At 38.4% G+C, this 18,254-nt stretch overlaps 1 protein-coding gene across 2 annotated transcripts in view; it reads right to left on the bottom strand.

The window, feature by feature from the left end:
* Positions 1-35: 35 nt before the first annotated feature.
* The window catches only part of LOC133559608 (echinoderm microtubule-associated protein-like 6), a 59,354-nt gene continuing 41,135 nt past the window's right edge, over positions 36-18,254 (bottom strand). For both annotated transcript variants that reach the window (XM_061911515.1, XM_061911516.1), the window contains exons 40-44: positions 15,346-15,508; positions 10,003-10,106; positions 7,246-7,399; positions 445-545; positions 36-379 (exon numbers count right to left, since the gene is read on the bottom strand). In XM_061911515.1, the coding sequence (XP_061767499.1) occupies positions 346-379; positions 445-545; positions 7,246-7,399; positions 10,003-10,106; positions 15,346-15,508 (556 nt within the window). In that variant the 3' untranslated portion in view covers positions 36-345. The remainder of the gene's footprint in view (positions 380-444; positions 546-7,245; positions 7,400-10,002; positions 10,107-15,345; positions 15,509-18,254) is intronic.

The following is an 18,254-nucleotide window of genomic DNA, read 5'->3' as shown; positions in this document are numbered from 1 at the left end:
AACTGTTTCAACGCGAGACAAGCAGAAGACATAATGTATTTTATTTGTCACATCTGATCTGAGAGCAGTTTATTCTTTGACCTTTTACCTGCACACACACACACACACGCGTTGTGTTTTGGGGGTGAAGCAACATTGTCAGAGTAGCACCCAGCAGACAAAATACCAAAACACACAAGTAGAAATGTCCAGAAAGGCACTTAAATCATGTTTCAAAAATGTCTCCATGAAGATGTGGTTTAAAAAAAAAAAAGGCTTTAAAAGATGCAGAAAATGAAAAAAAGTTGTGACGTTCTTCCACGACTTCCTGCTGAAGATGGAGTGTTTGACGTGAGGGTCCTCGGGTCAAAAGGTCAGCAGGCATTTCCACACAAACACACTGCGAGGAGAAGGAAGTCTTCAACACGTCATGAACCTTTGCGGCCAGCAGGAGGCGACATTTACCTGCAGTCGTCTGCACCTGTGCTGATCACGTGACTGTCGCCGCGGGAGAAGCGCACGTTGGTGACGTGAGGCGAGTGTCCCGTGTAACGCTTGTGTTTGGCCTGTGGGGGCGACATCACATCACTGACAACCTTCCCTTTCTTGCCACATTTCAGAATCTTAATAAACTTTCTTGCCACCTTTCATGCCCACAAACTCTGTTGCCACCTTTCATACACATAGACTTTGCTGCCACCTTTCATACACAAACTTTTTTGCCACCTTTTGTACGCAAACTTTGTTGCCACCTTTCATATCCTTAAACTTCACTGCCACCTTTCGAATGCAAACTTTGTTGCTATCTTTCATACCCACAAACTTGGTTACCATGTTTCATACTCGCAAACTTTGTTGCCACCTTTCATACACAAACTTTTTTGTCACCTTTCATACCCGCAAACTTTGTTGCCATCTTTCAAACCCACAAACTTGTTTTTATACCCACACACTTTGTTGCCACCTTTCTTACCCACAAACTTTGTTGCCACCTTTCATACTCAAACTTCGTTGCCACCTTTCATACACATAAACTTTGTTGCCACCTTTCATACCCACAAACTTTGTTGCCACCTTTCATACATATAAACTTTGTTGCCACCTTTCATACACATAAACTTTGTTGCCACCTTTCATACCCACAAACTTTGTTGCCACCTTTCATACACATAAACTTTGTTGCCACCTTTCATACCCACAAACTTTGTTGCCACCTTTCATACATATAAACTTTGTTCAATCATCAATCAATGTTTACTTATATAGCCCTAAATCACTAGTGTCTCAAAGGGCTGCACAAACCACCACGACATCCTCGGTAGGCCCACATAAGGGCAAGGAAAACTCACACCCAGTGGGACATCGGTGACAATAATGACCCAGTGGGACGTCGGTGACAATAATGACTATGAGAACCTTAGAGAGGAGGAAAGCAATGGATGTCGAGCGGGTCTAACATGATACTGTGAAAGTTCAATCCACAATGGATCCAACACAGTCGCAAGAGTCCAGTCCAAAGCGGGTCCAACTCAGCAGCGAGAGTCCCGTTCACAGCGGAGCCAGCAGGAAACCATCCCAAGCGGAGGCGGATCAGCAGCGCAGAGATGTCGAGGCGGATCAGCAGCGCAGAGATGTCCCCAGCCGATACACAGGCAAGCAGTACATGGCCACCGGATCGGACCGGACCCCCTCCACAGGGGAGAGTGGGACATAGAAGAAAAAGAAAAGAAACAGCAGATCAACTGGTCTAAAAAGGGAGTCTATTTAAAGGCTACAGTATACAAATGAGTTTTGAGGTGAGACTTAAATGCTTCTACTGAGGTGGCATCTCGAACTGTTACCGGGAGGGCATTCCAGAGTACTGGAGCCCGAACGGAAAACGCTCTATAGCCCGCAGACTTTTTTTGGGCTTTGGGAATCACTAACAAGCCGGAGTCCTTTGAACGCAGATTTCTTGCCGGGACATATGGTACAATACAATCGGCAAGATAGGATGGAGCTAGACCGTGTAGTATTTTATACGTAAGTAGTAAAACCTTAAAGTCACATCTTAAGTGCACAGGAAGCCAGTGCAGGTGAGCCAGTACAGGCGTAATATGATCAAACTTTCTTGTTCTTGTCAAAAGTCTAGCAGCCGCATTTTGTACCAACTGTAATCTTTTAATGCTAGACATGGGGAGACCCGAAAATAATACGTTACAGTAGTCGAGGCGAGACGTAACAAACGCATGGATAATGATCTCAGCGTCTTTAGTGGACAGAATGGAGCGAATTTTAGCGATATTACGGAGATGAAAGAAGGCCGTTTTAGTAACGCTTTTAATGTGTGCCTCAAAGGAGAGAGTTGGGTCGAAGATAATACCCAGATTCTTTACCGTGTCGCCTTGTTTAATTGTTTGGTTGTCAAATGTTAGAGTTGTATTATTAAATAGAGTTCGGTGTCTAGCAGGACCGATAATCAGCATTTCCGTTTTTTTGGCGTTGAGTTGCAAAAAGTTAGCGGACATCCATTGTTTAATTTCATTAAGACACGCCTCCAGCTGACTACAATCCGGCGTGTTGGTCAGCTTTAGGGGCATGTAGAGTTGGGTGTCATCAGCATAACAGTGAAAGCTAACACCGTATTTGCGTATGATGTCACCTAGCGGCAGCATGTAGATGCTGAAGAGTGCTGGGCCAAGGACCGAACCCTGGGGAACTCCACACGTTACCTTAACGTAGTCCGAGGTCACATTGTTATGGGAGACACACTGCATCCTATCAGTAAGATAAGAGTTAAACCAAGACAGGGCTAAGTCTGACATACCGATTCGTGTTTTGATACGTTCTAATAAAATATTATGATCGACGGTATCGAAAGCAGCGCTAAGATCGAGGAGCAGCAACATAGATGACGCATCAGAATCCATCGTTAGCAATAGATCATTAGTCATTTTTGCGAGGGCTGTCTCCGTCGAGTGATTTGCCCTGAAACCGGATTGAAAGGTTTCACATAGATTGTTAGACGCTAAGTGTTCATTTAACTGCTCCGCAACAATTTTTTCGAGGATTTTTGAAATAAAGGGAAGGTGAGACACCGGTCGGTAGTTTACCATGAGGTCAGGATCGAGGTTAGGTCTTTTAAGAAGAGGATGAATAACCGCTTTTTTGAATGCTAGGGGAACAGTGCCCGAGGAAAGTGATAAGTTTATAATATTTAGCACTGATGGACCTAATAATACAAAGAGCTCCTTGATCAGTTTCCCAGGAAGAGGGTCAAGTAAACATGTTGTTTGTTTTATTCCATTTACACGTTGTAACAATTCCTCTAATGTTATTTCCTCAAAACGAGAGAAACTATTTTGGAGGGCAGTATCCGCCGTATATACCATCGTGTCAGTGTTAATAGAACCCCGTTGTAGCTGGGACGCATTGTCTTTAATCTCCTTTCTAATGACTTCAATTTTCTTACTAAAGAATTGCATAAAGTCATCAGCTGAGTGGGTGGAGCTACTGGAAGGAGTCCCTTGTTGGGTTAGCGATGCTACCGTACTAAACAAAAATTTAGGATCGTTTTTATTACGGTGGATGAGATTTGAGTAATAATTAGCTTTAGCTAAGGTAAGCATGCGTTTATAAGTTATTAAACCATCACTCCATGCTTGATGGTGCACCTCAAGTTTAGTCGTGCGCCATTTGCGTTCCAGCTTTCTGCATAATAATTTCTGAGCTCTAGTTTCTTCTGTAAACCACGGGGTGCGCTTTTTTGGAGCCTTTTTTAACTTTAGCGGTGCTATGTTATCAATGGTTTCGCGCAGGGCGTCGTTAAAGTTGTTAGTGAGGTTATCAATAGAGCCCACATACTTTGGGAATGGTGCCATTACCGAGGGCAGTAGGTCAGCAAGAGTTGTCGTTGTGGCCGTATTAATGTTGCGGCTGCTATAGCAGTTATTATTATTATTAGTTTGACGAACATGCGTCTGAACCTCGAATTTTATAAGGTAATGATCGGACAATACTTTAGTATACGGGAGTATCGTAACTTTGGAAGCGGTGATGCCCCTGACAAGCACTAGGTCTATCGTATTACCGTTGCGATGCGTGGGTTCATTTATTATTTGTGTGAGACCACAGCTATCAATTACAGTCTGGAGTGCTACGCACGGTGGGTCCGATGGGGTATTCATATGGATATTAAAGTCCCCCATTATGATTATATTATCGGCGTGTGTCACTAGATCAGCAACGAACTCTGAGAATTCATTGATAAAGTCCGAATAGGGCCCTGGGGGGCGGTAGATAACAGCCAGGTGTAGAGGCAGCGGTGTGACAGACCTCATAGTAAGCACCTCAAACGATTTATATTTATTATTTATGTTAGGACTAAGGTTAAAGTTTTCGTTGTATATTAGTGCGACCCCCCCACCCCTTTTAAGCGGACGGGCAATATGCGCATGTGTAAAGTTAGGAGGACATGCCTCATTTAGCGCAAAAAAGTCGTTTGGTTTAAGCCAGGTTTCACTGAGACCGATGACGTTAAGATTGTTGTCTCTGATAATATCATTAACTAACAACGTTTTGGGAGACAATGATCTTATGTTTAAAAAACCTACATTATAGGTAGTGGGCTGTGTTAGGGAATTTTTGATCAAATTATCCGTAGTAGCAATATTAATAATGTTGTGTTTATTATGCCCAGTGCATTCAGTATAATTACGACCATATCTAGGAATTGATACGACGGGAATGTTCCAATTGTTTGATTGTTGCTTTGATAAACTGCACGTATCATAGTTAGCCACCTCAGTAACGGGGATTTTCCGATTGTTTGTTTGTTGCTTTGATAAACTGCACGCATCATAGTTAGCCACCTCAGTAAAACACATGTCCAACTCTGAAACACTCAAAGCAGAAAAAACTTGTTCTAATTTAACTGACTCCTTACCCAGACCAGTAGTCTCGCATTTTCCATCTAAATCCGTCTTCGGGATGGAGGAAAGTGGTGTTCTGTGGGGATTAGCCTTCTGCTTTGTTTTTAGCCCCGCTCGACATCCGCGTTTCCGATCACACCGCTGGCGTCTGCTCCGTAGACGGCCCCCGCTGCTACTAGACTCCCCTGCTTCACAGGCCGCTGGATGTAGCCGCCGACGTATCCCCATGCTAGTTAGCATGTTTAGCACGCCCGCGTCTATCAGTCCAAAACGGCCCGATATGTCCATATCCAGAAGTGTCTGGCGGTCGTACGTGATCACGGAGTGACCACGATGCGAGCCAGCCATGAAGTCTGCAGAACTGTCCGGCATTTCCGCCAAATGTTCCATCTTTAGCAAGAGCACCGCAGTGTCGCAGCCCGTCCGGGCGCCGCCATCTTGCCATGTTGCCACCTTTCATACCTGCAAACTTTGTTGCCACCTTTCATACCGACAAAATTGTTTTCATACACGCAAACTTTGTTGCAATCTTTCATATCCTTAAACTTTGTTACCTCCGTTCATGCCCGCAAACTTTGTTGCCACCCTTCGTATGCAAACTTTGTTGCTATCTTTCATACCCACAAACTTGGTTGCCACCTTTCATACCCACAAACTTTGTTGCCATCTTTCATACAGATAAACTTAGTTGCCACCTTCCATACCCGCAAACTTTGTTGCCACCTTTCATACCCACAAACTTTGTTGCCATCTTTCAAACCCACAAACTTTGTTGCCATCTTTCATACCCACAAACTTCGTTGCCAACTTTCCTACCCACAAACTTTGTTGCCACCTTTCATACTCAAACTTTGTTGCCACCTTTCATATCCTTAAACTTCATTGCCACCTTTCATACACATAAACTTTGTTGCCACCTTTCATACCGACAAACTTGTTTTCATACACGCAAACTTTGTTGCCATCTTTCATATCCTTAAACTTTGTTACCTCCTTTCATGCCCGCAAACTTTGTTGCCACCTTTCATATCCTTAAACTTCATTGCCACCTTTCATACACATAAACTTTGTTGCCACTTTTCATACCGACAAACTTGTTTTCATACACGCAAACTTTGTTGCCATCTTTCATATCCTTAAACTTTGTTACCTCCTTTCATGGCCGCAAACTTTGTTGCCACTTTTCGTACGCAAACTTTGTTGCCACCTCTCATATCCTTAAACTTCATTGCCACCTTTCGTATGCAAACTTTGTTGCCACCTTTCATACACATAAACTTTGTTGCCACCTATCATACACAAACTTTGTTGCCACCTTTCATACCGACAAACTTGTTTTCATACAGGCAAACTTTGTTGCCATCTTTCATATCCTTAAACTTTGTTACCTCCTTTCATGCCCGCAAACTTTGTTGCCACCTTTCATATCCTTGAACTTCATTGCCCCCTTTCGTATCCTTAAACTTAATTGCCACCATTTGTATGCAAACTTTGTTGCTATCTTTCATACCCACAAACTTTTTTGCCACCTTTCATACCCACAAACTTTTTTGCCACCTTTCACACTTGCAAACTTTGTCACCACCTTTCATACTAAAACTTTGTTGCCACCTTTCATACCCGCAAACTTTGTTGCCACCTTTCACACTTGCAAACTTTGTCACCACCTTTCATACCAAAACTTTGTTGCCACCTTTCGTACGCAAACTTTGTTGCCACCTTTCATATCCTTAAACTTCATTGCCACCTTTCGTATGCAAACTTTCTTGCCACCTTTCATACACATAAATTTTGTTGCCACCTATCATACACAAATGTTTTTTGCCATCTTTCATACCGACAAACTTGTTTTCATACACGCAAACTTTGTTGCCATCTTTCATAGCCTTAAACTTTGTTACCTCCTTTCATGCTCGCAAACATTGTTGCCACCTTTCATACGCAAACTTTGTTGCCATCTTTCATATCCTTAAACTTCATTGCCACCTTTCGTATGCAAATTTTGTTGCTATTGTTCATATCCACAAACTTTGTTGCCACCTTTCACACTTGCAAACTTTGTCACCACCTTTCATGCTAAACTTTGTTGCCACCTTTTGTACTTACAAACTTTGTTGCCACCTTTTGTACTTACAAACAAACTTTGTTGCCACCTTTCGTACCTACAAACTTTGTTGCCACCATTTATACCCGCAAACTTTGTTGCCACCTTTCACACTTGCAAACTTTGTCACCACCTTTCATACTAAAACTTTGTTGCCATCTTTTGTAGTTACAAACTTTGTTGCCACCTTACATACTAAAACTTTCTTGCCACCTTTCATACTAAAACTTTCTTGCTACCCTTGGTACTTACAAACTTGTCGGTGCACGGGAAGTCGAAGAGTTTGATGAGGCCCAGGTCGTCGCCAGTCACCACGTTGGAGCCGCCATGCGACACACACGCACTCGTCACGTCCGCCTGCTCAGCGTTTCTCGGCCAAATGCCCAAAACTTCATCTCCCAGCACGCTGATAACACAACACAAACACAACAAAACCTTCCTCAACCATCATAGTATACCTAGCATACTTGCATCCCAATACCATACTTTTATCCATATGATAATTTCATCCGTACGATACTTGCATCTGTGACGATACATGTATCCGTACGATACTTTCATCTTTACGATACATGTCATTTGTATGATACTTGCATCCACATACGATACTTCCATCCACTTGTGATACTTTCATCGATACAGCTCGTAGGCGCAGGAAACGAACATTGATGAATAAAGATTTTCTTTTTTGTATTATTTAAAGGTAAAGAATCAAATTATTAAAAAGTAAATATATATATATAATATATGTAAAGATTCATGTTAAGTAAATACATACATATGTGGTGTTAATAATGTGTATATATTGTTATTAATAAGTAAATATATATGTTATCAATAATATGTAAAGATTAATGTTATTATTAGTAATTATTAGTAAATATATATTATTATTAAGTAAATATTCATGGTATTATCAAGTAAATATGTATGTTAAGATGTAAAGATTCATGTTATTAATACGTAAATATATATTGTGTAAATATTCATATCATTAATCAATAAATATTTATGTTCATATGTGAAGATTAATGTTATTATTATTATTAAGTATAAATATGTATATATATATATATATATATATATATAATTAAGTAAATATTCATGCTATTACCAAGTAAATATGTATGTTAATATGTAAAGATTCATGTAATTATTAATAAGCGAACATATATATTATTATGTAAATATTCAGATTTATAAAAAGTAAATATGTATGTTCATATGTAAATATTAATATTATTAATTGGTAAATATATTATTGTTATGTAAATAGTCATATAATTATAATATGTATGTTAATATGTAAATATTCATGTTATTATTAATAAGTGAATATATATTATTTTGTAAATATTCATGTTAATGATAAGTAAATACGTATGTTCATTTGTAAATAATTTTATTTTTAATAAGTCAATATATATTATGTAAATATTCATATTTTTAATAAGTACATTTGTATGTTCATATGTGAATATCAATGTTATTATTAATAAGTAAATACATATATATTATTATGTAAGTATTCATATTATTAATAAGTAAATATGTATGTTAATATGTAAAGATTCATGTTATTATTAATAAGTGAATATATATTATTATGTAAATAATCAGATTTTTAAAAGGTAAATATGTATGTTCATATGTAAATATCATCTGCCTCACAATACGAAGTTCCTGCAGTCCTGGGTTCAAATCCAGGCTCGGGATCTTTCTGTGTGGAGTTTGCATGTTCTCCCCGTGAATGCGTGGGTTCCCTCCGGGTACTCCGGCTTCCTCCCACTTCCAAAGACATGCACCTGGGGATAGGTTGATTGGCAACACTAAATTGGCCCTAGTGTGTGAATGTGACTGTGAATGTTTTCTGTCTATTTGTGTTGGCCCTGCGATGAGGTGGCGACTTGTCCAGGGTGTACCCCGCCTTCCGCCCGATTGTAGCTGAGATAGGCGCCAGCGCCCCCCGCGACCCCGAAAGGGAATAAGCGGTAGAAAATGGATGGATGGATGGATATGTAAATATTAATGTTATTATTAATGAGTAAATATACATATTATTGTGCAACTATTCATGTTATAGAAAGTAAATATGTATGTTAATATTTAAAGATTTATATTGTTAATAATAAGTAAATATATATTATTATTATGTAAATATCCATGTTAATAATAATTAAATATACATGTTAATATGAAAATATTAATGTAATTGTTAATAAGTAAATATATATAAATCTAAATAATACGTATAAATATTAAGTAAATATTCATGTTATTACCAAGTAAATATGTATGTTAATATGTAAAGATTCATGTTATTATCAATCTATCTATCTATCTATCTATCTATCTATATATATATATATATATATATATATATATAAATAATTATATTACTTATTACTATATTACTTATTAAGAATATTTATATTCTTAATAAGTAAATATGTTAATTTGTAAAGATTCATGTTATTATTGAGTTTAGTTTTATGTTATTAAAGAGTAAAGATGTATGTCATTAATAATATGTAAATATGAATGTCCTTCTATTATCAAGTAAAGATTCATGTTATCACTCTTAGTGCAGCATTCAAATATTTCCGTGAGTATCTTTACAAATTAACTAACAGACATGTTAAGTATTACTGGATGGGTTGCAATAATTGGAGTAGTCCGTCAGTACCAAGTTTGTACACCAGATGACGGTGTTGCAAAAATGATGTTCCTGACATACAGGCCAGTACTTGTGGTCGCCATTCACCGTTGCAAAGGAGAGAAGAAGGTAAATATTCAGAGTCTTATTTGTGATGTACAGTCAGAGTACACAGTACAGTAAAAAGTACACAGTACAGTACAAGCCATCCTCCTCTTACTACACTTTACACCCTCAGGAGGATTACTGTACTAAAAGTCCACTCTTTTTGTGTGTGTGTGTGTGTGTGTGTGTGTGTGTGTGTGTGTGTGTGTGTGTGTGTGTGTGTGTGTGTGTGTGTGTGTGTGTGTCACCTGGTCCAGGAAGCCCAGGTGATTCTGTCAATGACGTTCTGCTCAGTCAGCAGTTTTCCAGAAGGAAGTTCAAACACCAGGCGTTTGTACGCACCTGTGCACACCTGCACACACACTTTACATCTACTTGTTTCTTTTCAGCACATACTTCACCTACCCACAGTCAATGAAAGGTGTAAAAGTGAATCAATAAAGGTGTAGAAGTGAATCAATGAATGAAATGTGTAGAAGTGAATCAATGTACGTGTAGAAGTGAAACAATAAAAGTGTATAAATGAATCAATGAATGAAATGTGTATAAGTGTATCAATGAAAGTGTATAAATAAATCAATGAATTGAAAGGTGTAAAAATGAATCAATGTATGAAATGTATATAAATGAATCCATTAATTAAATGTATATAAAGGAATCAATAAATGAAATGTATATGAATGAATCAATGAATGAAAGGTGTAGAAGTGAATCAATAAAAGTCTATAATTGAATCAATGAATGAAATGTGTATAAGTGAATCAATAAAATGAATATAAATGAATCGATGAATGAATGGTGTATAAATGAATTAATGAAAGTGTATAAATGAATGAAGGGTGTATAAATTAATCAATGAATGAAAGGTGTAGAAGTGAATCAATAAAAGTGTATAGATGAATCAATGAATTAAATGTATATAAATTAATCAATTAATGAAAGGTGTAGAAGTGCATCAATAAAAGTGTATCAATGAATCAATGAATGAAATGTGTAGAAGTGAATCAATAAAAGTGTATAAATTAATCAACGAATGAAATGTGTATAAGTGAATCAACAAAGGTGTATAAATGAATGAAAGGTGGAATAAATGAATCAATGAATGAAATTTATATAAATTAAACAATGAATGAAATGTGTAGAAGTGAATCAATAAAAGTGTATAATTTAATCAATGAATGAAATGTGTATAAGTGAATCAATAAAGGTGTATAAATGAATTAATGAATGAAATGTGTATAAGTGAATCAATAAAAGTGTATAAATGAATCAATGAATGAAATGTTTATAAATGAATCAATGAATGAAAGGTGTAGAATTGAATAAATAAGTGTATAAATTAATCAATGAATGAAATGTGTATAAGTGAATCAATGAAGGTGTTTAATTGTATCAATGAATGAAATGTGTATAAGTGAACAAATAAAAGGTATATAAATGAATCAATGAATGAAAGGTGTATAAATGAATCAATAAAGGTGTATAAATGAATCAATGAATGAAATGTATATAAAATAATCAATGAATGATAGGTGTAAAAGTGAATCAATAAAATGTATACAAATGATTCAATGAATGGAAGGTGTATGAATGAATCGATAGAGGTGTATAAATTAATCAATAAATGAAAGGTGTAGAAGTTAATCAATGAATGAAAGGTGTATAAATAAATCAATAAAAGTGTATGAATGAATCAACGAATGAAAGGTGTAAAAGCGATTTAATGAATGAAAGGTGTAAAAGTGAATCAATAAAGGTATATAAGTGAATCAATGAATGAAATGTAGAGAAGTGAATCAATGTCCAAATGAATCAACGAATGAAATTTGTATATGTGAATCAATAAAGGTGTATAAGCAAATCAATGAGTGAAAAGTGCATAAGTGAATTAATAAAAGTGTATAAATGAATAAAAGGTGTATAAAATAATAAATAAAGATGTATAAATGAATCAATGAATGTATATGTGAATCAATAAAAGGTATATAAATGAATCAATAAATAAAATATATATATAACTGAATAAATAAATGAAAGGTGTATAAGTGAATTGATAAAAGGTGTATAAATCAATCAATAAAGATGTATAGATGAATCAATAAATGAAAGGTGTAGAAGTCTATCAATCAATGAAAGGTGTAAAAGTGAATCAATAGAGGTGTATAAGTAAATCAATGAGAGAAATGTGTATAAGTGAATCAATAAATGGTATATGAATTAATGAATGAATGAAAGGTTTATAAATAAATCAATGAGTGAAAAGTGTATAACTGAATCAATAAAAGTGTATAAATTAACCAATGAATGAACGGTGTATAAGTGAATCAATAAAGGTGTATGAATAAATAAATGAATGAAAGGTGTATAAGTGAATCAATATAGGTGTATAAAAGAATCAATGAATGAAAGGTGTATAAGTGAATCAAAGGTGTATGAATGAATCAATGAATGAGAGGTGAATAAATGAATCAAACATATATAAATGAATAAATGAATGAAATGTGTATAAATGAATCAAACGTATAAATGAATGAATGATACATACATTAATTAATAAATATGTATGAATGAATCAATAAAAGGTATCTAATGTGTATAAATGAAGGAATGAAATATCAATAAATTAATACAATGTGTATGAACAAATCAATGGAAGCCATACAAATGAATCAGAAAGGTGTATAAATTAATGAAAGAATACAAGGCGTATAAATGAATCAATGAATGAAAGGTGTATAGGTGAATCAATGAAATGAAAGAATACAAAGTGTAAAAATGAATCAATGAATGAAAGGTGTAGAAGTGAATTAATGAATGAAAGAATACAAGGTGTATAAATTAATTAATAAATAAAATGTGTATAATTGAATCAATGAATGAAAGGTATATAAATTAATCAATTAAAGGTGCATAAATAAATGAGCGAAATGTGTATGGATGAATTAATAAATGAAAGGTGTATAAATCTATCAATAAAAGGTGTATGGATGAATAAAAGGTGTATGAATAAATGAAATGTGTATAAATGATTTAAGAACAGATGTATGAATGAAAGAAAGATGTATGAATAAATGAAATGTGTATAAATGAAGCAACAAAAGGTGTATAAATTAATCGATGAATGCAGGGTGTATAAGTGAATCAATGAATGAAAGAATACAAGGTGTATAAATGAATCAAAGAATGAAAGGTGTATAAATGAATCAGTGAATAAAAGGTGTATTATTAAATCATTGTATGAAAGGAATATAAATTAATCAATCAAAGGTGTATGAATGAATGAAAGGTGTATGAATAAATGAAATGTGTATACATGAATCAATAAAAGGTTTATGAATAAATGAAATGTGTATAAATTAATCAATAAAAAGTGTATAAATTAATCAATGAATGCAAGGTGTATAAGTGAATCAATGAATGAAAGAATACAAGGTGTATAAATTAATCAGTGAATGAAAGGTGTATAATTGAATCGATGAATGAAAGTTATACAAATGAATCAATAAAAGGTGTATGAATGAATAAAAGGTGCATGAATACATCCAATGTGTATACATGAATCTATAAAAGCTGTATGAATAAATGAAAGGTGTGTGTATGAATAAATGAAATGTGTATAAATTAATCAATAAAAAGTGTATAAATTAATCAATAAATGCAAAGTGTATAAGTGAATCAATGAATGAAAGAAAACAAGGTGTTTAAATTAATCAATGAATGCAAGGTGTAAGATTGAAACAATGAATGAAAGAATACAAGGGCGTATAAATGAATGAAATAATGAAAGGTGTATAAGTGAATCAATGAATGAAAGAATACAAGGTGTGTAAAGGAATGAAATAGTGAAAGGTGTATACAGTAAGTGAATCAACGAATGAAAGAATACAAGATGTATAAATTAATCAATGAATAAAATGTCTAATTGACTTAATGAATGAAAGGTATATACATGAATCAATAAAAGTGTATTATTCCAGACTTCCCTCTCCAGAGCAACATTAGCAACTTCCTCCTGAGGGATCCCAAAGCGTTCCCTGGCCAGAGAGGAGATGTAACCCCCCTCATCTGGTCCTTGGACGTGCAACGAGGACCTCCCTAGGGAGACGCTGGTTAGGCGTCGAGATGCCCGAACCACCTAAGCTGGCTCTTTTCCAAGCGGAGGAGCAGTGGTTTTACTCCGAGTCTCTCTCGGGTGACTGAACTTCTCACCCTATCTCTAAGGGAGATACCAGCCACCCTTCTGAGGAAACTCATTTTGGTCGCTCGCATCCGCCATCTTATTCTTTCGGTCATGAGGTGAGAGTAGGAATGTAGATAGCTCGGTAGACCGAGAGCTTTACCTTCTGGCTCAGCTCTCGTTTTGTCACAACAGTGCGGCAGAGAGACTGCAATACTGCCTCAACTGCTGCGATTCTCCGGCTGATTTCCGGGATGGGGTCCGATTCCCGGGCTGATTTCCGGAATGGGGTCGTAAAGACAACAGCTCTAGCAGAGACCCCCCGGACTTCTCTCTCCAGAGCAACATTAGCAACTTCCTCCTGGGGCATCCGGAAGACTGCAATACTTCCCCAGCTGCTCCGATTCTCCGACTGATTTGCGGAATGGGGTCCGATACTCCGGCTTATTTCTGGAATGGGGTCGCAGGGAGAACAGCTCCAGCAGGGACTCCCAGACTTCCCTCTCCGGAGCAACATGAGCAAATTCCTCCTGGGGGATCCCGAAGACTGCAATACTGCCCCAGCTGCTCCGATTCTCCGGCTGATTTTCGGAATGGGGTCGCGGGGACAACAGCTCCAGCAGAGACCCCCAGAATTCCCTCTCCAAAGCAACATTAGCAACTTCCTCCTAGGGGATCCAGAAGACTGCAATACTTCCCCAGCTGCTCCGATTCTCCGGCTGATTTTCGGAATGGGGTCGCGGGGACAACAGCTCCAGCAGAGACCCCCAGAATTCCCTCTCCAAAGCAACATTAGCAACTTCCTCCTAGGGGATCCAGAAGACTGCAATACTTCCCCAGCTGCTCCGATTCTCCGGCTGATTTTCGGAATGGGGTCGCGGGGACAACAGCTCCAGCAGAGACCCCCAGAGTTCCCTCTCCAGAGCAACATTAGCAACTCCCTCCTGGGGGATCCCGAAGCGTTCCCAGGCCAGAGAGGAGATGTAATCCCCCCATCATGACCCACCCTTCATGACCATAGGTGAGAGTAGGAATGTAGATAGCTCGGTAGACCGAGAGCTTTGTCTTCTGGCTTAGCTCTCATTTGGTCACAACAGTGCGGCAGAGAGACTGCAATACTGCCCCAGCTACTCCCATTCTCCGGCTGATTTCTTTCTCCATCTTTCCCTCACTAGTGAGCAAGACCCCGAGATACTTAAACTTCTCCACCTGGGACAGAGTCTCGTTCTTTAAGTGGACTTTACAAACCATCGGTTTCCTGCTGAGAACCATGGCATCAGATTTAGAGATGCTGAGGCGTATAAATGACTAAATGAAATATAAGGTGCATTAATGAATCAATAAAAGGTGATTAAATGAAGGAATGAAATATAAATTGATAAATGAATGAATGAATAATGAACAAGGTGTGTACCTGTATGTGTGTGCTGTCAGAAGAGAAGTCGAGGTGCAGGACAAAGGCGGGCAGGTGACAACAGGAAACCATCCTGCTCAGTGTGGATCCTCCTAATACGTCATAGACATCCACAGTGTTCTCCAGAGAACCCACCGCCAACATTCTTCTGTCTGGACTGAATCTAGCGACACAATTAGCCACACCTTTAGCAAGACCTTTAGCCACACCTTTAGCAAGACCTTCAGCCACACCTTTAGCAAGATGTTCAGCCACACTTTAAGCAAGACCTTCAGCCACACCTTTAGCAAAATGTTCAGCTGTACCTTTAGCAAGACGTTCAACCACACTTAGCAAGACCTTCAGCCACACCTTTAGCAAGACGTTCAGTCACACCTTTAATAAGACCTTCAGCCACACCTTTAGCAAGACGTTCAGTCACACCTTTAATAAGACCTTCAGCCACACTTTTGCAAGACCTTCAGCCACACCTTTAGCAAGATGTTCAACCACACCTTTCGCCACACGTTCAACCACACCTTTCGCCAGACGTTCAGCTATACCTTTAACAAGACCTTCACCCACTCTTTTAGCATGACGTTCAGTCACACCTTTAACAAGACCTTCAGCCACACCTTTAGCAAGACCTTCAGCCACAACTTAAGCAAAACCTTCTGCAACACTTTTAGCAAAACCTTCAGCCACACATTTAGCAAAACCTTCAGCCACACCTTTAGCAAAACCTTCAGCCACACCTTTAACAAGACCTTCAGCCACACCTTTAGCAAGACCTTCAGCCACTCTTTTAGCAAGACCTTCAGCCACTCTTTTAGCAAGAACTTCAGCCACTCTTTTAGCAAGAACTTCAGCCACACTTTTAGCAAGACCTTAAGCCACACCTTTAGCAAGACCTTCAGCCACACTTTTAGCAAGACCTTCAGCCACACATTTAGCAAAACCTTCAGCCACACCTTTACCAAGATGTTCAACCACACTTAGCAAGACCTCCAGTCACACCTTTAACAAGACCTCCATCCACACCTTTAATAAGACCATCAGCCACACCTTCAGCAAGACCTCAAGCCACACCTTCAGCAAGACATCCAGCCACACCTTTACCAAAATTTTCAGCCACATCCTGAGCAAAACCTTCAGCCACACCTTTAGCAAGACCTTCAGCCACACCTTTAGCAAGACCTTCAGCCACTCTTTTAGCAAGAACTTCAACCACACTTTTAGCAAGACCTTAAGCCACACCTTTAGCAAGACCTTCAGCCACACTTTTAGCAAGACCTTCAGCCACACCTTTAGCAAAACCTTCAGCCACACCTTTAGCAAAACCTTCAGCCACACCTTTAGCAAAACCTTCAGCCACACCTTTAACAAGACCTTTAGCCACACCTTTAGCAATACCTTCAGCCACTCTTTTAGCAAGACCTTCATCCACACTTTTAGCAAGACCTTCATCCACACTTTTAGCAAGACCTTCAGCCACACTTTTAGCAAGACCTTCAGCCACATTTTTAGCAAGACCTTCAGTCACACATTTAGCAAAACCTTTAGCCACACCTTTAACAAGACCTTCAGCCACACCTTTAGCAAGACCTTCAGCCACTCTTTTAGCAAGACGATCAGTCACGCTTTTAGCAAGACTTTTACCCACACCTTTGGCTAGACTTTCAGCCACACCTTTAACAAGACCTTCAGCCACACTTTTAGCAAAACCTTCAGCCACACCTTTAGCAAAACCTTCAGCCACACATTTAGCAAAACTTTCAGCCAAACTTTTAGCAAGACGTTCAGTCACAACTTTAACAAGACCTTCAGCCACACCTTTACCAAGATGTTCAACCACACTTAGCAAGACCTTCAGTCACACCTTTAACAAGACCTCCATCCACACCTTTAATAAGACCATCAGCCACACCTTCAGCAAGACCTCAAGCCACACCTTCAGCAAGACATCCAGCCACACCTTTACCAAAATTTTCAGCCACATCCTGAGCAAAACCTTCAGCCACACCTTTAGCAAGACCTTCAGCAACACCTTTAGCAAGACCTTCAGCCACTCTTTTAGCAAGAACTTCAGCCACACTTTTAGCAAGACCTTAAGCCACACCTTTAGCAAGACCTTCAGCCACACTTTTAGCAAGACCTTCAGCCACACCTTTAGCAAGACCTTCAGCCACACCTTTAGCAAGACCTTCAGCCACTCTTTTAGCAAGAACTTCAGCCACACTTTTAGCAAGACCTTAAGCCACACCTTTAGCAAGACCTTCAGCCACACTTTTAGCAAGACCTTCAGCCACACCTTTAGCAAAACCTTCAGCCACACCTTTAGCAAAACCTTCAGCCACACCTTTAGCAAAACCTTCAGCCACACCTTTAACAAGACCTTTAGCCACACCTTTAGCAATACCTTCAGCCACTCTTTTAGCAAGACCTTCAGCCACGCTTTTAGCAAGACCTTCAGCCACACTTTTAGCAAGACCTTCAGTCACACATTTAGCAAAACCTTTAGCCACACCTTTAACAAGACCTTCAGCCACACCTTTAGCAAGACCTTCAGCCACTCTTTTAGCAAGACGATCAGTCACGCTTTTGCAAGACTTTTACCCACACCTTTGGCTAGACTTTCAGCCACACCTTTAACAAGACCTTCAGCCACACCTTTAGCAAGACCTTCAGCCACTCTTTTAGCAAGACGATCAGTCACGCTTTTAGCAAGACTTTTACCCACACCTTTGGCTAGACTTTCAGCCACACCTTTAACAAGACCTTCAGCCACTCTTTTAGCAAGACGATCAGTCACGCTTTTAGCAAGACTTTTACCCACACCTTTGGCTAGACTTTCAGCCACACCTTTAACAAGACCTTCAGCCACTCTTTTAGCAAGACGATCAGTCACGCTTTTAGCAAGACTTTTACCC

This window comes from Nerophis ophidion, linkage group LG09 (assembly GCF_033978795.1).
Source record: "Nerophis ophidion isolate RoL-2023_Sa linkage group LG09, RoL_Noph_v1.0, whole genome shotgun sequence".
Classification (NCBI taxonomy): Eukaryota; Metazoa; Chordata; class Actinopteri; order Syngnathiformes; family Syngnathidae; genus Nerophis; species Nerophis ophidion.
The sequence above is the reverse complement of the archived record's forward strand: the minus strand, read 5'-3'. Positions and strand labels throughout refer to the sequence as shown.